The sequence below is a fragment of the Nomia melanderi genome, chromosome 2 (assembly GCF_051020985.1).
Source record: "Nomia melanderi isolate GNS246 chromosome 2, iyNomMela1, whole genome shotgun sequence".
Lineage (NCBI taxonomy): Eukaryota > Metazoa > Arthropoda > Insecta > Hymenoptera > Halictidae > Nomia > Nomia melanderi.
Genome location: NC_135000.1, coordinates 23,190,499 through 23,214,208, shown reverse-complemented (window position 1 = coordinate 23,214,208; position 23,710 = coordinate 23,190,499). Strand labels below are relative to the sequence as shown.

Below are 23,710 nucleotides of genomic sequence, written 5' to 3'. Positions count from 1 at the left end.
TGCCTGTGAACACGAAATATTCAGGAGATGCACTGAAGCCTCCGTCTTTTACACCTTGCTGCCCCATAAATATAAACTTCACCCTACAACTGTGTCCTTCCACGGACCTTGTAGATGTAAAAACCTCCCTTAGCGTAATAATCCTTTTTCCCGACTCCGTCCTATGGCCGCCGTCTAGTTTCCGCGTGTCGTTGCGCGAAGGGAAACCGTTGGAGTTTGTAATTAATTTTCACGGGCCGGCAACGTAATATCAACCCTACTCGCAACACCAGTTCTCTGTTAATCTCCCTACGAGAGAGAAATTTTGACCTCCATGGTTATCATACTGGCCGGTATTCCCGTCGGTCTTTGTCCGGTGCTTTATTAACGTAAGACTTTCCAAGTTCCCGAGGAATTTACGAGCGCCGCTTAGCCCCGTCTAATCTTTCGATTTGCGGCAGATTTGTCGTGCAGAAATGCTGTATCGTATACATTATCTCACCGGAACGGGAACACGAAGAACGAATCCGAAAATGAACCAAGCGTTTCGCGATTCTCTTTTATCAAACATTAACCAGTTCAATATATAGCGTTCGTTACAGCTTCAGGGATCGGTGATACCAATTCAACGGACAAGCTTTTAATTACCGAGGCTTTTAATTATTATCGTGAGAAATTTAAGGCTTCCCAGTAGCGCAACTGCATTGAAATTTAACTTAACATTCCGGTATTCCAGGCCAATTCGAAACTTTAATTTATATTTTCAGACATGGCGCGGCAATTAATTACCATCGCGACGATGGTAATCGATAGTCTTTTCTAAAGATATATATATATACTCTAATCGTGGATCGTTGTAAATTTAAATTCAACGAGACAGAAATACAGAATAGATTCTCTTATCGACAACCCTTCCCAGAAATAATGAATGGAAAGGAGATTTAAATAGGCGACGGGCGGCTGGGGAGGATGAAGGAGGACGAGCAGCAAATAGAAATCCTATGGTAATCTTAGCATGTTCTAGCTCACTGACGTTATCTAGCCGGATCGCTATTTCGCGCCTCGGAGTCGGATAATTTATTATTGCAGCGCCGTTGCATGTGTTATCGATCGGCGACGGTGCTTTTAACGTTCGGTCCCAAGGTGTGCAATTCTGGCAAGCTCGTTCTCCCAAATCCAAGGCCGTCGTATCGATTTCTCTTTCGTTCGAACGCTTTAACGCTCAATCTGTCGAGTCTCGTTCAAGCCTCTCGTTCATTCATCATTCATCTATTTTTTCTCTGAACTTCGCGCAGAAGAAAATGCTGATTCCCAGATACCTTCGAAATTCCGCTCAATTTAACATGAATACATTCATTCTCCTGCAGGTGAAACACAATATTCGTCTTTATCTTAAATCGCGCGGATTAATTAGTGTTCATACTCATCCAATTACACTTAAAGGCTTTTCCACGATTCTAACTGCCCGCGATAAACCCAAAGGCCGGGAAGAACATTTTTTCAAGTTGGAATCTGCAAAACCCCTAAGTTTCGAACGCTATTCTTGCCGTAACCCAGATTTCACAGGAAATTCACGGTTACCACCGACAAATCTAATTCATTTGTAGATTAAGGATTCATCAACTGAACTAAAGGGACAGTATTCGTCGGATTCTTCAGCGAAGAGTTCAACCCATTAGCCCACAATTCCCCGCGAACGCGGGTCTCGTCCTTTTCTATTATCATCTCGGAGCACTTTTGCTTCTTTCCGTCTACTACCGCCGCCGCCACTACTGCCGCCGCCGCCGCCGCCGCCGCCGCCGCCGCCAACCGCCCTCTCCGCTTCATTTTTTTTACTTTTTAACTCCGCAACGTCCGCGAAAGCGTTAAATCATTTCGCCGTTCTGTTTCGTCGCAATCAGAGGTACAAATGCCTAGAGTTCCTTTACATGAATATTTTAATGAATACGCCGCTCCTCTGATGCGCGAGCTTGTGTATAATGCTTCCTCTTTTAACCATCCACCCCGCCCGCGCCCCCGCCGCCACGCCTATTGCCCGTGGCACGCTTATTTTTACATTTCGCGAAAGAAAGAAGCCACGGCAAACGGGTCGGAGGGGATGGGAAAACCATCGACGATTCTTTCAGTCCCGCGGCTAAAAGGTTAAAAAGCACAAAACCGAAACTCGATAGTCGCGCTGGTATCTGTGCGAACATCTGTCACAGATACGCGTCGAACGACGCACGGTGGGGTATTTGCCCGATCTGAGCGGCCAAAATTAAAGACAGGTTTATATCGACTTTTTACAAGAAAATATAAACTATATATAACTTGATATAAATATATAAAAAATATATATTTATATATCATATATAACATAATGTCATATACAATAATATAATATATAATACATACTAATACATCATAAATAATATACTTTTCTTCTTTCTCCCGCTCTTTCTCTGTTCCTCCTTTTTTCCACTTGCGGTATCTAACACTGAGTCAAAAAAATTCAACGAAATTCGGGTCGCGGGGGAAACATTTGTCGTCGATTTTGAAGCTGGCAATGGTCAAACGCATATCCACACTGTGCCATCTCCGACGTATCGCATCGATTCGCGGGATACGAAAGAATCGTAGCCGCCATTTTTCACGCGGGAACACAGCGACAGAATCGGGAGTTCTGGGATGGAGAGAGGAAATGCCTAAAAATTATCAACGACGTTTCACTTAATTTCATAACACTCGAAATTCCGCTGGCCACGAATTCGTTTCTCGCAGCTCACGACCAAGATTTACGTATACTGTTCACAACTCATTGTCATTCTCGACCGGAAGACACGAAACAATCTAAATAAAAACGGCTGACACGCATCGCACAGCCCAGATCGAATCTACGATGTCAGAAGTTGAAGAGATAAGGGAAAAGTAACACCGAACAAGCTTGTTTCGAAATCTGAAAAGCTGTTCGATGAATAAACAGCGTATTCGATTAAACAATGAACCTCGAATTACGCTGGAAGCAATCGCAATGTCGATTTCGTTTATCTTATCGTGCATAATAGATTCGAGGCCATTAACGAAAATAATGCATCGATACTGTTCACCGGTCGATGGAGCGTCCGAAATTATTTAATTGCTACGCGAACCTGTTCTGAAATAAATCCCGACCCTATGAACAATTTAATCAAACGATTGATAACTGAATTTTTATGAACACGAAGCGTAACTTACTCGATTACGATTGAACACGTTAATTCAAATTTAATATTGCCTACACTTCCAACTTGATACGTGATTCATCGAATATTAACTATTCAATAAAATATCGTTAAGAAATTTGTGTAATTAGTGCTTTCATTCCTATCATATTTTGCTTTGAGCCGTCCGAGAAAAGTAATTTCAAGAACGGCAGACTTTACTCGGTGAATGACTTAGAATTCTCTTAACGACAAACCCTCCCCTTCGCCGACGAGAATAAGATATAGGATTCCGGCGAGTGGTTGTCAACTCTTTCCACTTCCTCGGAGTGGGCTCGCGCCGTTGGACGTTAAGTACGGGACTCGTGGCGAACAACACGCGAACGTGTTCGGTTTCGTTTATTTTCGGCTCGGCAATTGTGCCCGCACAACAATACAGGAATCACTGTCGTCTGCAGCGGTAAGATGAGAACGCGCGACGGGGCGTTGTCGATTAGAACAAAATCGAACGCGCAACCCTTCCTTCCAATCGCGCCAAGGGATAAGCGGCCATTGTCGGGCCTCGACAGGGCACTTCCTCCCCCCCTGTCTTGTCCGCGCCGGATATAACGACAGAAGTGTCAAAATACGCGGCTCCCGAACAATGAGCATAATGGTACAATGGTGGAAAGTGAGCGGGTCTTTTTAGAAAATATCTGGAAACGATCAATTTCTGTCGGTCCGTTGAAGAACTTCATCGAATTCCTTCGAGGTATACGCCCAATTAAAGAACTGAACTCGAAATTATAATTATTAGATACACCCAAAAATTCTGTTCGTTTTTAGACACTCAGAGATCGCCACGTATGTAGTGACGAGAAGTAACTAGAAAATAATTAATAAATCATTTCAGTGATTTCTATTCTATACATGCACGCTACATAAAATGATAAATTTAGAAGTAAAAAAGTATTAAATATTCTCTTCAATATGATAATATTGATAATAACATTCCTCTTACTAAATTTCAGGAAACGGCTATTAGTTTCTCGATGATACGAATAAAGTGAATAAAACAAACGATGTTACTAACTCTAAAACGTTACCCTGGAATGTTACACGTCTCCCCGAGCATTGTCGAAGAATTCTGACAATGGCATGCACCGCTACATAGAAGACACTCCAACGAACATCGGCTATCTGATTATTCGAGTAACTAGCTCATTTCTCTTCACTCGGGAAATCCATTAGACGAGGCCAATGATTCACAGGATCCAAACAATGGAAGGTTACTCCTCTTATTCCTCTTTTGGTCAGGAGACGCTTAGGAGTTTAATCGTGAGATTAACCCCGCGCGTATTATGAAAATGGCCCTGCTATAGGTATGTAATATGTCTGTGTCCGACGCAACAATGTAGCCGGAGGCATGAAGAGGGCTTCTTCTATTCGTATCAAATTCTTTGAAGCGACGCGACGTGAAAGGTTGACTAAAGAATATTGACGATATATTATGGCTTGCGAGTACAAAACGGGGAACAAAATCCTAAACAGTGAATGAACCGGGGGGATTTTCATCTATCCGGGGAACAACCCGTGACTGCCGAAGGGGCTGAAGAAAACGCGAGCAAATCGTTTCTGTCTCGCGTCTACCCCCCGGCGAGTCGCGCCGCAGCGCGCAAATTGTTTGCACGAGGAGATAAGTGTTTGGCTACATTAATTTACATAACAGCGGGAGCATTGTTTCGATTTGTAACGTGTTGATGTTGATTCCACGCGCTGATCCATGTGTTTATGTACGAGGAACGGCGTAAATTGCACATGAAATTTCTTTCCCAAAATGATCATTCACAAGCCATTCATAAAGGTTTCATTATTGAATCTTTCAAATGTAAGCTAGTAACTTGTGCGAGAAATTCAAAGAAAATGTAATTTTTTCTACGTATAACACTAATAGCAAAAGGTAGCTTTTTCTATATTTATTCTAGCAGAATGTAATTTTTTCAATAGCTCAATTACTTACTCATTTAAGTAGTTATTTACTTTATATGCCTTGAATCTCTGTTTCCGAATATTTTTCAGAGTTTACCGTAAAAGAGTGCTGCGAACAGTACTGAATAATATATAAATCGGAACTAAGCGATTACCGCGAAACATCCGTGATAACAGAGAAAGATATCATGGTCGTTCCTAATGGCGAAAAGCGAGCGTACTTTAGATATGAGTAATTCAAGGTAAGCAGCTTGTGCATCATATTTTAAGATCACGTAGATTGCTTGGGAAAATGTGTATACGATCGTATGTACGATTCAGTTTAAGCCTTCACTGTGATTGGAATGTTATTCATAAAGTATTGAATGTCGCTGGTGAGTTCTCAGTATCGATTTCCGAACTAATATGATGAAATACAAACGGAAACTTGTCAACACAAATTTATTCCAAAATTTATTAGAATCGAATGATTATTGTCATTGACAAAAAATATAAGGAATTCTTCTCTTATTTCATTTTCGTGGAAAATACTTCGCAATATTTAATGAAAAATAATACGTTCAAGAATTTATATACAAATTTCTTTTATATAAACAAATTGTAATATGTATCTGTGTTAAAAAGGAAACCTGTGGTGCCTTACGGCGGCAGGAAACTCAATCATGTACGAAACTGTATACCGACCTACTCAGGATCAAGGTGAATGTTACCGACATAAATTATTTCCTGATCATCTTCCATCGATTTAAAATGCTGAATAATAATGGAGCATTATAAAATATTATTATAATAATGCCATTTAATAATTAAAATGTATGATAACAACTAATACATAATGTCTATCGCTATTCATTATTCATATCGGAATTAATTGTTGTAACCATAATAAAAATAAGTGTTAAAGTGCAACTCACTGAGTGTTGAATTCAGTGATTATCATAGGTCACTGTAATTGTTTACAATTTACGTATATGTTATAGTGTTGACTCTCGCGTTTAACGCTCTGAAACATTCTAACATGCTTAAATATTGAATAAGCTGTGGTACTGAATTCAGTTTTATGTGTATTTACGTAATTACCGCTAATTACAGTAAGAGGAACTTCGCTCTATTCACTAAACTTCGCTACCAAGCAACCTTCAACTATACAAGCACATTGCTCGAGATCGCTAAACTTTGCTGAAAATAATGAAACAAAGTTTCAAACTAATCAATTTAATGTTCTTTAAATAACAAGGTGCGCGTAAGTTTACAGCTTAAATACTTCTATCAATTTTAGATTGTCGAAGTGTGGTGAGGTGCACCTGTAAATTCAGAAAAACAAACACACATCGGCGGAAAAAGGGTAGGATTGGTGATAAAAGTGATAGGTTCACGATGCAACAGATGGTGTATGTGCAAGGACGTCGATTTCATCAATCGTTCAGGTGTCGAGGTCGCAGAAGTATCTCGGTTACATAAATTTGTTGCCTTTGTGGAAAAATAGCACAAGCGTAGCCATAAATTTGCACGAGTGTGACCAACACATTCCGTGTTAGCACTGTTGTGCTATTTATGCTCTATGGTAAACATTTCTTTCTCAGTTTCATTTCATAAGCATAGCGCTTTAAAATCAAACATTATAATGCATTAAAATCATACGAAATCATATAGATTTGCAAATTATCTCATAAGTTATCTATTTTTTTTTAAATTCGCGTTATATCTTTCATGGGGCACAAAGGCCATCATCGCATAAAAATACTATATGTTTATTCAAAACAACTCGTTATCTTGTTTATGATTCTTGTATTGTAATGTTCGTAATATTCTAAAGTTTCTTCATGTTGTACTGTCATACTCCTTTTGCAATTTCTTTTACGTAGTGTCGAAATTTTTATTATTAATTCCACAATATCGTTACGCAAAAAGAAAATTTTTTAAATTGTTGCCGGTGAGATATATTTTTAGCTATTTCCGTAGATCGTTATTCATCTTTCCTAAGAAAGATAATTGTATCGCAGCTGACGCATTTGAAACGCGAGAGGCATATAAGTAACTAATCTATAGGCAAGCTAATCAATACTCCATATAGTCTGATAAAGTAAAAGTTTTCCCTACAATTCAAAAACACCGGCCATTTTAGTTTCTAGAATCTACTATCCATGCTTTTGTTAACGTTTGTCTTTTATTACTGACGCAGGGTCTTTTCAACAGTTATTTCCACATTTGGGGCATCGTAAAAAAAACAATTGTAGATTAGTTTGAACCTTCTTTATAGACGTATAATCGGGTTTACTGAACGTATTCCCATGGTGTGCCGTCAGATGGCTATTCGTGTTCCCTGTTGCATACGTCAGTGATAGTCAGTGAACATACGCGTGGCGTTGAAAGAGTCCTGTGAGATTAGGATGAACTAAATATCTGTGTTTGACCCCTAATTACTCAACATAGTGCTACAAGTAGTGAATTAAATGAATAAATAAAACTAATCTGAATGAAAGTAATTGAAGACAAAAGCATCTAATGCCTGTGCTGTTTAAAAATGATGCCTCTACAACATGACATTGCCTGTTGCACTTTAGTTTTTTTGATCATCAATCTTGTCAATGCCAACTTCCAAAATTATCTGAATCAGCAGGTATACAAGCACTTTAAATCTGTAATTTTTATGATAATCACGATAAAAGTTAATGGTATATAATATGGAAGAATGGCAGCTTAAATATCATTGATAATTTCTTTTATAGCACAGACCCTTGCATTTACCTGACAAGAGATTTGGTTTCAACGAGTATTCAGAATATAGTGACACCGGTGAGAGAGACAAGGGATCATTACCGCCACAATGGAATCAAGAACCATACATCTATGATAATGAGCATCTATTACAAGGTGGCACTGATTCTGTAGTAGATTTTTCAGATTCACTTGATAAAAGTAAGTTTAAATATAATATTCTCTGTGAGATGTATACATAAAATAATATAAAGAAGATAAATTTTGATTTTCTTAACCTATAGATATAGTATGGGATCCTAACTGGGCTAGCAACATAAGATTTGGCCAAATATCTGCTGTATCTATAGATCCAAATGGTAACATAGGAGTGTTTCACAGAGGTTCACGTACCTGGGGTGCTAGTACATTTAATGTAAATAATAGATTTGATCCAAATAATGGGCCAATTAAGGAGAATACCGTAATTCTTCTGGATAAATCTGGAAAAAAATTATTTGAGTGGGGTGGAAACATGTTTTACTTGCCACATGGCTTAACAATTGATTCATATGGAAACTATTGGATTACTGATGTTGCCTTGCATCAAGTATTTAAATTCGATGCTGAAGACATAGCAATGATGACGAATGTGGAAAAGTTAAGGAACAGGCGGTACAACCAGGAAAGAATATATCTTAATAATCGTAACTTTAACATTTTGTTCCAAAGTTATAATCCTAGGCCATCACTGATTCTTGGAGAACCTTTTGAACCTGGTAATGATGAAACACGATTTTGCAAACCAACAGCAGTTGCTGTACAAGATAACGGCGACTTTTTTGTCAGTGATGGTTATTGTAACTTCCGAATCATTAAATTCAATGCAAAAGGAGAAAGAATTTTGCAATGGGGTCGACGTTGGAAATACACAGGTATATTTTCACTCATCACATACTTATTTAAAAACTAATCTAAGATTGATTAATTCATTTGAAGTGTATTTTGTATTATAGGAAGTATATACATGCAAGATCCTCCACCAAATATGTTTTATGTGCCACATGCATTAGCCCTTGCTAGCGAGTTCAATTTAATATTTGTTGCTGACAGAGAAAATGGTAGAGTTTTATCGTTCTCTGCAAATAATGGAACATTCCAAAAACAATATAAGCATCCCACAATTGGTACAAAGATATACAGTGTAGCATACACTAAAGAGAAACTATATTTGATCAATGGTCCTGAACCACAGAATTCTGAACCACAGAATTCTGAACATATAAGAGGATTTATTCTTGATGTGCATTCTGGAGACATATTATCTCAATTTGGTCCGAATCATGACATGAATAGGCCACATGATATAGCTGTGACTGAAAATGGTTCTGAAATATATGTAGTAGAATTGAACACTCGAACAATGTATAAATTCTCACAAGGTAAGACCATTGATTCTTTCAAGGTGTAGTAAAAATCTATAATTATCATTATGTTTTTGTTTTCAGGTATAAATGCATCTGTGCAAACTGGAAAATCAGAGATAAAGTCAAAACCTCGTCATGAACCGGCACCGTTAACGGACAGTAACGCAAACAATCCTACCAGTGGAGGTACTACAACAGCAACATTAGTCTTATCCCTTGTTACAGCAGCAGTCATTTTTATTGCCCTCTGTGTAGCAATTGCTGCAGTTGTAGCAAGATGTCAGAAAAGAGGTAGATTGTTTCAGTATGATGAATCTGCTGTTGAATTCTCAAAACTAGTCGAATGAAAGTACAGATTTGACTAATTTTGGGTTGTTAACTAATAGTTGTGCACGCATGTCGATTAGTTTAGTCGAAATCGAGCGTTTCGGTAGTAACCTCAGATGTAGTTAATTTCATTGATCTATCATATGCTATTTAGCAAAGCATAATTTCCTCAGTGGCTGCTAAAAGATAAAGGGGCGAGTGATATGTATAGATTCATGTCTAAAATTTGGCTATTATTTAAGTTTTTTTTTTTTTTGAAACCGGTGATCTCGCTGTAAAATAATAGACAAGCTTTTGTACTGGCTTTGCACGTGTTTGATGCACCCTAATGCTATTTTATCATTTTAGTAAATAATTATTTATTTTTAAAGGAAGTAATTTTTAAAATGCTTATGCAAAGACTATTTTTTAAAACGGTGCCAGTACAAGAGGATTCTAATCTTATTTTTATTAAAATTGCATTCACGATTGCAATAATGATATTATTGTGTGTTCTCTTGAACTCTATATAGAGATATGTAAAATTTTAAGTCAGCATTCCATCTATTTCATGTGACTTCCATTCAGACTGGTAGAATAGTTAATAATTCATGTACTTATTGTGTAAATATTCTTTACAATACCCTGTGATCGCATAAGCGTAGGCATATACTTTATTTATAATTTTATTACCGAACTTTGTATTATACATTAAATTGAAATATTTCGTGAAACGAGATTGAAGTCTTCCTCGAAATTTTTTGCAGTATCTTTCGCGCGTACTTATTTTTACAGAACGTTCCATTTTTTCCGTTCTACCTCTTGTATATGACCATTTAATTTATTTTATATGTGCATACCTTGTAACAGCAAATATACGTGTTCTCATTTCAACGATGTATACGGTTATTGCCCTGCTTATTATCCTATTTAGCTATCGACCAGTCACGTAAGTATCTAATTGTATGAAATAGTGCACGCCGCTTAAAATTATACAAGGCCATAGAATCAGCGACAGTTGAAGCTAGTTGACGCTATTACTGCTTCGTGCGAGTTAACGGAAAATTTTGAATTTCCAACGTTCCTGTACTGTACGAGCTTTCTAATTCCGTTTATTTTTACAAACAGGATGTTTATTAATGCGAAAAAGAATGCGCTGGGAAGCAGAGAGACGAGAAAACTTTAAGCTGTCGAGTCTCCTGGAGGGCAGAAGGGGCAAAGGCTTCAAGATATTCGAGAAACGACCGAATCCGAGAGACTTTAGTAAACTGAACACGGAACCGGAAACCTCGGAGGACGAGCACCCGGAAAACAGCCTCGCGAGGGTTATTTAATTCGAAAGCGTTACATGTTAAGTTTATTTACCGTTTGACTTGATGCTCCCTGTTGCATGCAGATTCAAACCTGGGATGTTACATCGTACTCTGATTACGGGATTCGCCGATAAACACCTCACAACTTGTTGCCTTCCGACGCGAGAACACTCGAGCATCACTCGTTCAGTTAAGTATACACGACTACTTCAATTAAATCGAATCAATATATTTATACTGTTCGGAAAACTTTGTAACAACCGAACGAAAAAGCACTGATGTTACCGGTTCCAATTTCGCCGTTGAGTGGCACGAATTCGCGCCGATGGGCAGCTAGCCGAGTTCACCCGACTATGGCCGAACGTGGACGAGCGCGCTATTTGAATCTGCTGCTGTAAACGCTCGCGCGATTAAAGTATAATCACTTCGAGTTTACATGAAATACATTTCCTATTGTACATTTTGAACGATATCTGAATCTGACGAAGTATTAAAACACGTTTTCCTCGCTGTTGAGAGATGAGATATATGGACTAAGATGTTTGTGTGTATTTTAAAATAATATTTGAAATCGATGCGCACTTGCGGATGTCCTACCAATCGAATAGTATTTTTGAGAAACTGCCGGTATTTTCGTGTTAGTTTTTCATCGACTGTGCTACATTCTTGGCAAAAAAGAATATTCTATTCCTAAAGTGCTTCAAATTACATGCGACGCTAATCGATGCTAAAAGTCAGGCAAGAAAAGTTTCTAAGGTTTGACAAGTTCGTTAAGGCAAAATGAATGTATTTAAATATTTTGGAATTACGAGAAATGATCTACTTTTCATTGACATACTATCAATGTAGATCGATAGGCGACTTATGGAACATGAGGCAGATTATCCTATTTGTTGAATACATCAAGTAAGATTTTATGATCAATATATCGATTGTGTGTTTGAAACTTGCGGGAGTTAATTCTAAGGATATTTCTCTCGAAATACTATAACTTACCTGATAATAATGGCCTTGCAAATGATACTTGGAAAGTGACCAAACTTGTGCTATACATATTATCTGTCAATATCTGTCTAAAAATTATATTGCATAATTATATATATATATATTGTGAAACCATGACATATCTCCTTAAAAATATAAGGAAAGAACCTATTAAATCTATATTTCATCTGAAACACAACTGTGTCGCTGTCGATATGTACTGGTTACTTTCTGTTCTAAGCTTTAACTGTACTACTTACAAGCGTGTTCAATGAAGACAGTATTTTAAATAGTACCTGAAGACTATATTATAATCTCGGAATGCATTTAATTTTGTACACTACATCTTCGAAGCTTATTTTCGTTCCTTAATTAGTTGTTAAGTCTTAATTTAACATTTCGACAATGTACTCTAGTATATAAGTGGAAGTACTTAAGTTATTAGATCGAATACTTTGCGAATACCATTCTGTACGTTGTCGTAATATGATACATGTACTCGTGAACATGGAAATGTATATATTCAAATAAAAAAAAAATGTGTGTTTGTACCACCGTAAGTATTCAATCGGGCCGAGTATGCAACAGGTTACGAGACGTTTGACTTTTTGATAATGATTTATTTTACACACTTAGTTGTCCTCTATACACAACTATACAACGATAAAAATTAAAATTCTTCTATTTATCACTAATTAAGGTCATCGACGATAATGATCCGTGTTAGAGATGCGATAAAAGTCAGTCCATTCTTTCGCGACACATTCTATCCAAGTATATTCATCGATTATCGCAAACGTACGGGACCAAACAGAACGTCCGCTCAGAAACGCGTAGATCGCAATTTAATTCGTTCGCCAGCAAGCGCGACACTTCGAGAGAGAGTGATCCGATCTTGAGAAAGATGCCTATCCACGCATGCAGATGGTAAATAAATATTATTATCTTCCGCGCATTCAATCAGAAATATGTTTCCAACAATTTCCTGTGATACGCTTGAGTCATCGTCGCCGGCAGTTTCTGATCTTATATTAAATATGTATTATAAATATTTTAAATATTGTAAATATTTAGATGAAAGTAAACCGGATGCGCAGGAGTACGCACAGAGGAGCATCGTCAGGCTGGACACGTTATTTCTGCCAATCCTATAAAACGAGCTGTTTTTAGTAACTATAACTTGGTTCTGCAGATTTATCACACACTTTTTATCTTTAAGGTCTTCAACTCGTATTCATGTGAATTAATATTTCTAATATTTTTTAGATCTTCTGGAGGCTCTACTACAGAAGAGACTACATTTACTGTGTTAATAAATAATAAATTCTACATCAAGGTACAAGATTTTATTTCATTCACTTTCCGTATCCAAAAAACGCGAAGCTCCTCTTCGCGTACCTCCTCGTACGTGACGTAGACACTCTGACGGTCCTCGGCATTACCACTCGCATACTCGTGATGCAGCCAACCACCGTTGCAATATAAAAACGTGCGAGTCCATAGCGCAGAAAATATATATCGTGAGAACAGACATAAAGCGAGGGAAAAAAAGGACGAACGTTAAACAAGGAGAATAGAATTAAAGTCAGTTCAAGTACAAACCGTTTCATCCCGAACACAAGTCGCACCAGCAGGATGAAATACTGTGAAACACATCCTCCCCTCGCGGCGTCTACACCATTTCTTTCGTTTCTACTTTTCCCTTTGTCTTGTTTGTACATTAAAAATCGTATACGTTTCGTAGTAATACACTGACAACTGCATATCGTTAATTCCATAGTTTTACCACTAAATTTTACCTAAAACTACCGTAAATTCGTAACTAGAATAATCGATCGTCGTGTCGTGTCTGTCGCGGATCACTACTACTGGTACCGCTTGTGGTTCCGTTGCGATATCGTGCGCGGGACTCGTCGCTGTCGTGGGCACAAGAAACAATAAAAAAAGAAGAAAATATTGTTCGAACAGCGCGGGGCCCAATATATCACAATGTCCAAGTATACTCGTGTTCGTCCGTCGGTAATTGGGGAGGATATCTTTTACTTACGATATTCAATTTCATTATCAATGTTAGACGTATACCTTCTATTTACAAAACTTACGCTTCGGTGTACAACAACGGAACAATCTATATTTATAGCGTCCTATAAGGGATTATTTAGGAATGCAATATACGGAGGTGCTAAATTGCGATCATTTTTTTTTTCGTTTAATTACACAAAGTACTGTTTCTTTCATGCAAGACTCGACGGTACGCGCGCACTGCTCTTCTCGAAGCGGGCGGAACTCGTTCGAACGCGGCGGTGTCCGCTTCGTTTCGCCGTGACGAGAATCGAGCCAGTCCGCGCTCGAAGTACAAAGCCGAACAAAGAAAGACTAGCTTCTTTTGCCTTAGTAATTTAACTTATACGACTTGTCGTTTATAGTTATTAAAGCTTAATGCGATCGTTGAACAGTGATTTGTCCGCCTGAACGTGGATTAAGTACAGTCAAAATCGGTACGCAGGAAAAAATCGTGGGGGACGGAGGGACGGGGGGACGCGGTTTCTTTCGGCTCTCGTATAAATAGGGGACGCAGGAGGAACGGAACTGAATCGGGGTTCTCCGAAAGCGGGCGGTTACGAGTCGTGTACGTACACATTATTGAATAGCCGAGCTAGAGCGATCGGTCATCTCGTCGTATGCAAAACTTAATAATATTAATCGTAATCTATAATATATCTGTGTATACGCCAATTCTTTCACTATATTTACAATGCCATACGTAATACTATAATAACTTGTCGTATACTTTTCGTTACACCGTACCGCGATGCGTGAGTCTTACTTTACGTAACGACCATTGTTTGCTTTGCTCGTAAAAAATCAACGAATCAATCGCAAAATGCAGTCACAAATCATTTTCCGAATTTCCGTAACCTTTCTAGTACGTGGGTAAAAACAACGTTACTCCTATAAACAATAATCCTTCAACTAAAACATCACGGACACGCGAATGGTAGGAAACTGTCTGATCAGCATCGGTGTTGCGGTAATACATGAGCTTATGAAGCAATCAACACACACTTTCCGACGTTGCACAGCTTCATTGTGACACGAACTCTTCGTTCTTCCACTTGACGGAGCATTTCTTCCTTCTTCCTCCACAGATTTATCCCTCCACGGATTCAAACGATTCGCCACGTTAATCTAAACCGTCTTCCTAGCTTCCGGGTCAATCGATCTCCGCAATCGTGTGCATGATTATCGGAACACAGTGTTTCAACATAGTTAAGTACACGTGCAGATTCATTGCTATTAAACTCGAAGGAGTACCCATCTCTCGTTACGATCATAAAAAACATGTTCGTTGTTGCCTTAGTTGCCTCCAACTTAGCCGTGAGGTACTAACGACGCGTTATTCCCTGTGTTGCAGTTTCTCCGATCTCACCTCGCAGCTGCCAGAACTAGTTACCACCTAAATAGAAACCAGACTATCTTCGTGTGCACAGTTGGCTGGTATAACGGTAAAATCCTTAGTCGCTCCTCTTTCATTCGCTTCCTCGAAATTCCGACCTGGTACTCTCCGACGCGGAGACAGAATTCTGTGTCACGATGCTTCACGATTGAAGTTGCTGGTAGTTGGTATCGTTCGTTCGACGTTTGAAAACGCGAATGCACGCTTTTCGTCGTTCGGGATCACCGTCGAACGATCCCGATCGTCGTTGACTACCAACAAGCAACAGCGTCGTCCCTTCCGTCGCTTCTGTCCGCTACCCTGCACATCGACCATTCAGAACCAGTGTCCATGAGAAGACCCTTCTCCTCGTGCGTCACGACAGAACTGATCGTAGAGTTAGTACCAGTGTTGATCGAAGCACCTCAGTAAACGGAATTGTACTCTATGTCGTGGGCATACTGTGGCGGCCCGCCGGGCGGCGGCGGCTGCGGACTGTATTGTTGCGACGCATCCGATGCGCGACGCCTAAGCGCCGCGATGCTATGGGCGCCTCTCCAATCCGACGCCTCCGTCGCGTTCACATCGGCGGCCACGCAGGACACACCGCCACCGCCGCCTCCGCTGCCGGAAGTTGTCCCCGGTGAACCCTGGCCGCAGTTCAAGGACGAGCCTAGTCCGCCACCCTGACCGCCGCCCACGCTCGATCCTTCCGGAGGGGAGCCTCGAGACGCTGACATGTGAACACCCCCTGTAACCCAGGAAAAAATACATAGTACCACGCTTACGGTTAACTATAAATCTTCTATATTACGTATTTAAGCGTTACATCCGGTATAGGAAACTTGAAGTTTATAGCAAATTTACTCAGCAAACATTAAACCGAGTGTTATTTCTAGAATGACTTTACATCTTTGAGAATATCGATGTTATGCTGTATTTAATGTCTATAGTCTGAAAGTATCAATTCAGCGGTGTACAAATAATCCTAGGCAACAAAGTTTGCTAAACGTAGGCTGTTCGGAAGTCGTTAAAAACTTGCAGAAATCGTTCAGAAAGAAGAACAACGGTTGAACCCGGGATGAACACCAACAATAGACGATGAAAGAGTGGATTATTTGTGAACGGTTTAGTGTGCAAACACCGGTTGCATCGGTTCATGCTCTGCCGTCGGATGCTGAAGACATTGCGCGTTATCGTTGATTCAACATTGTTCTTAGCTGCGCGTCGAATAGTCAGGCACGAATCCTTCAGCCGGGACAGGTAGCGAAAGGGCAATTTACAGGCACGATACCGCAGGTGCGCCGGGGAACGTTTCCTTTCTTCGCAGGAGATATTAATACGGTAGGCTCACAAAGTGCGTGGGGTGCGCGCTACCGGGTGTCGTAAAGTCGTTTCCGCCTCTTCCTGCGCCACGTTGGTGGCCCCGGCGAGAGACAACGGGGAAAAGGGATCTTTTTATGGCGGTATTGCGGCGAAAGCACAAGTTTGCGGAGGACTACGGAGCTGCCCCTTTTAGCGGGCTCCATGAAAGAATGGAATAGCTAATGGCATCGGCGGGCGTGATTTTACGGCGTTTTCTTCGACGATTCATGACTGTCAACTTCATCTGAAACTATCTGCGATTTTCTTTACTGTTTCTATTCTACTGAACGTCCGACCGGTAAAATATCTCTGCATGGTTCTCAAAGAAAATGTCTGGCTAACAGAGAGGAACTAACTAAGAGACTAACAAGAGTCTCGAACGATCCTTCAAACAAGAAATTAAATCTCAAAGGAGAAATTTAAATAAAACTTTAGCATCTTTTAAAATTTAATCTCCAATATGGAAACTTGAATTATAGATAAAAAAATATGGAAGGGTGATTGCACTCCTAAAACTTCCGTTACTGTTGGCTGTTCCGCGACTTCAACGTTCTGATAAAAACTGGAACGTTCACGACTCTCCCTTACAAGTTCCACGTTGATCGTCGCTTTCCAATGTCCCGCGAACCGGAGGACAATCCGGAGGATAAACCTAATTCGTGAAACCAGTTCGTTGCGTCCGTGGCTGTTCCGAGAGCGTTCACGGGGTCGCGCGACTCGAAAATCGGGCATTTTTCGGGCCCGGTTAATTCACACCTCATAGACGTCCGTTTGCCGACGCTGGTGAACGAGAATAAACAAAATAGAATTCCGTAATCGACTTGAAGACCGGCGAGCCATGGTCGCGCTACTGTTCGATGCTAATCATCATCGAAAACCGAAAAATAAGGCGATGCTCTAAAAGGTGTTTGTCGTAGGCATTACCGGACGAGTAAAAGCGGGATGACTGACTACGGCTAGGCCGGTCCCGGTATTGGCGTCCACCTTAAACCGAGTCCACACGAACCGTGGCTGACGGTAAATCGCGGCTGCGGAACGACGGATTTTTTTCTTTTCGGCTGACGCTACCTGCCCCGCGGCGATAATACGTGATAATTGACACCTTGTACATGTTACGTGTGTAAACATGTAAGTGTTCGCGTTTCAGGCGCGTCCGCGTCCGCGCGCGCATTGTGAAACTGTGCTACACCCGAAGGCGGTTTCGCCATATCGCCAAACTCCTAGCTCTTCTCGCGAGCACCATCGAGACTTCATTTAAACCAAATGTTCGATTCGGTTAAAGAGAGATTAATGTTTCATAAGAACCTCATTTCACGATATCAATTTTTGGCATACAGAAATTATACAGAAACATATTCAAATAATTAACTCATAGCCACGTCATTCGTACATAAATCCAGCCCGAATCACTTGACGTACAAAGAACAAGAGATTCCAATGAATTCTGGTATTTCAACCTTCTAAAACTGTAACTTAATCTCATTTTTTTCGAAAGAAAATCGCAGCAAATCGTATTCCGCCGTTTTCCCCATCGACACTTCAACCTCTATTTATACTGCATTTCTTTTTTCCCCAAATATTGCTTTTCGATTATCGGTCAAACGCTCGAAAAATTCCATTAGAAATAAACGCTCGGTGAGTCTATCGAAACGACTAAAATTCGGAAAGCGTAAATGAAGAATGCCGATCTTAGGAGTTGTTGACCTCGGCAAACGACGGCGTGGGATATATCCGGCCGGATTAATCAGTTTAAACGTGTCAATATGCATTTGACGTGGGCATCATCGGATAAGGTGTTTTTGGGTCAGGCTAAATAGCCGGGCATGCCGGAGCTCGGATCCTTCTCCATTCTGGAAACAATTACGCGGCCGGGCTTGATATAGCAAAGATGTTATTAACCGTGAGTGATCGAAAAGAATATACGGACAGCCAACCTGGAAACGTATCGGCCGGGTATGTTTTTTTAATCAATTATCGAAACTTCGATTACGCGTTCCTATTGAGACGCGAATTTTCCACCTGGACAGCTCGCGGATCAACGAACTTCGCGCTGCAGCGTGTTGTCTGTAACCTTTTTCCTCCGCGCCGCGTCGTTCCCCGGCGTCTTTTCGTAATTTCGCGTTAATACACGAAAAGCTCGTTTCGTGTTTCTTATTCTTTCGCGGCTGTGTTCACCGTTCGGAACGTTTCCACGGCGGCCATTCATGTCCCCGCGGTCTCGGAGCAGCGACGGCGAACAGAAATTTCGTGAGACAAAGAATTTCACACACGCCTCATCGGTCTGGCACCGTCGAAGGTACAAGGTCCTCCGGATAAGGTGAAGCGTAACTCAGCCAAGACAGGTTGCATCGGGATGTTATGGTAAACATACAGCGAAAGAACTCGCACCTAGGTGCGAGACCAGGCCCGGTGTTTGCCTGTGTAAACAGACGAGAGGACGGAGTTTATGTTTCTGTCTCAAATTCCTTGCATGCAGGCGCATAACCCCTTCGAGCGATAATGCACCGTAACGTTTAACGACTTCGTCAAAGAGGCACCGGGTTCCTCGATACTGTTTGCGTGTCGTCTTCTTTCACAGATGGGCGGGGTGCGGGGGGAGGGGAGCGAGGACCACGGTCCAAAAGTTTGGCAAGACGATTATCGAACCGCCTATAAGCGTCTGCGTTTGTACGCCGCGTTAATATTCCGTCGGGAATAGAAAATCTTCCTCTTGGGAACGTCCGTTTTCGCGGTTGACGCCGTCGGTCCCAGTCGCGGTTTAAAGGATCGCACGTTAATCTTCGTTATCTCGGTGTGTATCGCTTTCGAAGACATCCGGGTAACGTCATGGTAGGAGCTGTTCCTTAAAGTTATACGAATACCAACGATTCCCCTTGTTCCCCGAACTCTATCCGGCCCGAGATAGCGTAGATCGCTCATCGGAAGGAAATTAGCCTATATCTTTGCATTATTCAATGTCCGTGTAAATATTCTAGCTTTCTTTCTTGATACAGTTGGGGGCATACTCTTCGAAGTTCCAACTGAACGATACGAACGCGGAATTAGACCGAGGAGTATATTTAAGAATGATACGGTAAAAATGTCACGGTTCGATAGGGACGGGATGAATAATCAAGAGGTCGGATATTAACGGTTGCTTCCGAGTTGGACAATATTAATCCAAGCGCGGTGAAGACTTACCAAGGGAACTTAGCCCATAACTGGCTTGATAGACGGTCTGCGATGGACTGCTGATCGGGAGGCCGGAATTACCGAGACCCAAGCTCGAGCCGAGGCTCCCCGTGCTTTGCTGACCAAGTTGCCCTAAACTTGGCCCGAAACCGCCCATCCCCATGCCTCCCTGCCCCAATTGTCCAAGACCTGTAAAACAAGCGGTTTCAATTAAACCGGCGTCGCAGTCTCGGTCAGATCATCCCAAAAGGACAACCACGAACGGCGTCGATCGGACGAGCCGTTTAAGGGAAGAAAAAGGGAGTCGCGACGGTAGGAACAATGATACGAGTGGTTAATTGAAACTGCCCCGATTACCAGTGAAACACGAGATTAAATTAAATCCGACTCCGCTGTTGAAACTTTGTCTACGACATATTTAAAGACATCGTGTCCCCTATCCTACACGAAACGTTGATAATGAAGTCACGAGATGACAGGTAGAATTAAATGTAATTAAAGTAAATTCGAGCTATTTGTTGCGCTTAAACGGTCCTCCTGTACTTCTGGTTAAACGTATATCTAACGTGATTCGGAAGTTTATAAATTTCGTGGACAACTAACGCGTTTAGCGAGGCAAACGTCGCGTCTTTCGCGGTGCAAACGGAAACGAAGTTCGAGTCCGGATGATGCCTCTAAGCGATTCCGTTTCCAAAGAGTCAGGATCATTGACATATGTAAATGATGAGAATCTTTGAAGCCTGACCTGTTCCCATTCCCCATCTCTCAGCAGGTCCGTGAAACATTCCAGCGCCGCAGAGATCGGAGCTCATCGGGCCGAAAGGCGGCAAGCCGTGCGAGGGCAGCAACGTGCTTTGGGTCCGGAACATTGGTGCCGACTTCTTCCGTTTCTTCCACTTCGCCCGGCGATTTTGAAACCACACCTGGAACGATTCGTTTCACCGATTCTGAGTGCCACTCGAAGATGAATTGAACTGAACGGAAACCGATAAGTATACAAGTCGCTTATTCTAATTACGAATTCAAGTTCTTTCATAGGATGAAAAAATAAAGAAGATGACATTAACATTCTACGCAGCGTGGCGTTTCTCATACTTCATCCGTGCGTCACAGTTAATCCAAAAGGTACACAACTGTTCCACGATTACGTTGTAACACGGACACACGACGAACATTAAACGAAAGTACAAAAGAAGCTGGAGGATCTAGACTCGCCGAGTCGAATAAACCGAACCAGCCAGACTTTTCCGCGGCAGGAAATTCGATGGAAGACGTTAAGATGTCCCCGGGCGTTACGACAATATCTTCGACCCCACGGCGAGTAGCTATTAGCCGACGTTATGAGCTGTTGATTCTGGCCACGTAGTGGCCCCCTAAGCTGCCGGGGTCCCGGGGACTTGATTTATTGATATCGCATGCAAAGCCCACCCCTGCGTTCTCCGATATACCCTCGTCCTACATCCCCACCATTTCCCGCCTCCCCTGTTCCGGGCAGGCTACAGTCCCTTTCCTGGCCGCGGTAAAGCACGCTATAGCCATCTCATATGTGCCCATAAATTAGTACTTTAGCATTAGAGCGCGATGCGCGCGCGCTTGCGCCTCCGTTACGCACACGTACTCCGAGCTGCGTACCTGCGAGAGAGCAACAGCGACGGCCGGCTGCTTCACGGCCAAGCGGGAACGAGACAGCCGGCCGGCACCGGGGGTGGAGACACCCTCTGCTAACATGCAGGGATTATACGAATCTAATTGGATATATGGGATTTACAGGCTCCAGTGTGCTCCAGGTATTGCCAGAAAGCGATCGTCGGATTTCTACCCCGGAAGGCGGTTTATTATGAGCCACTAAGTTTCGAGAGAATGGAAAACCGCTACCGCTTTTCCTCGCCTCTCGCTGTATCCTCAGTGATCTTTGTTATTGAAGAAGAAACGATCGACCGATGAGTTTAAGTCCTCACTTTATGATTCACTTCGCGGGAAGCCTCGCAAGAATCACTTTATCGTTAATAATCACCTAATAGGAGAAGAAATTATATGTTCTTCGTATAGGTTCACTGTAGAAGTTCAATGTTTATAAACGTACGAGTATTTTAAAGACTACTTATCAATAGTCATTATCGCTGTTGATATTTCCTTCGACCGTGCGTGAAGTATTTTGATGCAACGATTGCTCTCTTCCCATCGATGGTGGCTATCCGCAGAAATTGTTTGCCGGTCTCATTATCCCGGGATATCTTGGCTCATTTGACGAGGCTTAGGAACATCTGGCACGTCCGTTGCCTCTCAAGGATGGACGCTCGTGACGAGAGAATGGCATTAGAGCTGGGCGGTGTTAAGTGCGCCGCGATCGAATCGGTGTGCGTGGAACGGCCATTGGCGCAGCCAGTCGTCGGTTACGTCGTCCACGTAAGTCTGCCGTGGAAGATCGAATCAAACCGTCGTGTTCGGAAAAGATGCTGGGTTCCGATGCTCTGGAGGGACTCGGCAGCGATGCATGGAATATGCAAAATCTCGGCAGCCCCTGTGCTCAATCCCCCCGTCTTGCCGGGATGTCAATGCTTCCTTGCGGCATTCGTGGGTGTGGTTGCGTCGATTTCACGGTACAACTACGGCAGAACTACGGCTAAAAGCCCGTGGATAATTTGCTGGTTACACGCCACGTGAGCATCGACGATACAAGCCAGAAGAGGGAAAAAGCACAAGGGACTCTGTCGAGGCATATATCGCGCATTATCACGTGCCCACCCCTCGACGCCTCTCTCGCGGCCGTAGCCGATGCAGCCCGCGTACACGTACCGCAGAACTTCCGTTAATTAACGCAGGTGAATGCTAATGACTCCTGTTATGAAATAACTGCACGTAAAACGAGAGCTTTCGTCGACCGGCCGCGTTATCGACTGTTCTACCTCGACTGATCGCCGATCTTCGAGATAATTTAATACGTTCGTTGTATTCCACCTAGTGATTCGGATTACGAGTTTATCCTTCATTCGACGCGTTAAAGTCGCTTAAACGGCTAATCAATTATCGTGTCGAAATCTGTATCGGAAGCGTACTTTGCTGTTTCTTTTGAGTGTACTAAATGTCAGCTGTTTGGTGGAGTTTCAAAGGAATGTTCGTCGCCAAAGGAATCTTTGATTCATTTTTCGTGCGGACTGTTTTAAAGGTTGTTGAAAGTATGTAATATCTTTATGCGTTTTAAGAGTTTGATGCATATTTTGAAGTAGTGGTAACTTGAAGGACTTAGATTTCAGTTCCCCGAATCCTACAGATTTTCAATCAGGTCTATCAATCTGTATGGTTCTTTATGAAATAGTATTGTGCTTTTCATAATAACGATGAAATCACTCCCCCTATATGTAAAGCATGTTCAATAACCACCGACGACCGTAGATATCTATGAAATTGTGTTAATTACAAATATCACGACAGGAACCACGCTATGACGGGAATGAAACTATCGTCCTCTGTGATGACACGCGGACAAAGGTGATTCATACGAACCGATCCCAGACTAATTGCATACCTGACGTGATCGATAGATTATCGTCCATTAAATTCATGTATAGTTTAAAAATCCTGCACTAGTGTCACCGAAAGATTGCAAATTGATGGCTCTGCAATCGACGTAACTATTGAATAGTATCGGACGGGAATGTTCGGGATAGGAATAGAGACCCCTATCAATTACGCTTTTTAGGCACTATGCTTAAGACTCGTAAAGCAAGCTCATCAAAAAGTTCCTCAGAAATTGGGAAGAAAAATAAAACTATAAAATAAAAATAGTATATATTATCCTGTGGTCATCGGTCCTATTTTTTTATAAAACAATAAGAAATAGGCTTAGGATCGCCCATACAAATATCAGAGTCCATTAAAGCAAGA

General features: G+C 41.6%; 3 protein-coding genes across 9 annotated transcripts in view; 1 reads left to right on the top strand and 2 right to left on the bottom strand.

The window, feature by feature from the left end:
- nolo (ADAMTS-like no long nerve cord) overlaps positions 1-11,165 on the bottom strand; it is a 275,704-nt gene extending 264,539 nt beyond the window's left edge. For all 6 annotated transcript variants that reach the window (XM_076374403.1, XM_076374407.1, XM_076374405.1 and 3 more), the window contains exon 1: positions 10,922-11,165. In XM_076374403.1, the coding sequence (XP_076230518.1) occupies positions 10,922-10,948 (27 nt within the window). In that variant the 5' untranslated portion in view covers positions 10,949-11,165. The remainder of the gene's footprint in view (positions 1-10,921) is intronic.
- On the top strand, positions 7,212-10,952 carry LOC116426907 (peptidyl-alpha-hydroxyglycine alpha-amidating lyase 1). 2 transcript variants are annotated; one of them, XM_031976557.2, is made up of 6 exons: positions 7,212-7,746; positions 7,856-8,045; positions 8,129-8,758; positions 8,840-9,265; positions 9,332-9,436; positions 10,685-10,952. In XM_031976557.2, the coding sequence occupies exons 1-6, from the start codon at positions 7,651-7,653 to the stop codon at positions 10,888-10,890; spliced, it is 1,653 nt and encodes a 550-aa protein (XP_031832417.2). In that variant the 5' UTR covers positions 7,212-7,650; the 3' UTR covers positions 10,891-10,952. The 2 variants fall into 2 exon arrangements, with proteins under 2 accessions (XP_031832417.2, XP_031832415.2); XM_031976555.2 differs by having other exon boundaries at positions 7,377-7,746; positions 9,332-9,541.
- Positions 11,166-12,656: 1,491 nt separating the features above from the next.
- Positions 12,657-23,710, bottom strand: part of otp (orthopedia homeobox) — a 30,032-nt gene continuing 18,978 nt past the window's right edge. The window contains exons 4-6 of the mRNA XM_031976560.2: positions 20,571-20,748; positions 19,835-20,014; positions 12,657-16,040 (exon numbers count right to left, since the gene is read on the bottom strand). Of these exons, the coding sequence (XP_031832420.1) occupies positions 15,715-16,040; positions 19,835-20,014; positions 20,571-20,748 (684 nt within the window). The 3' untranslated portion in view covers positions 12,657-15,714. The remainder of the gene's footprint in view (positions 16,041-19,834; positions 20,015-20,570; positions 20,749-23,710) is intronic.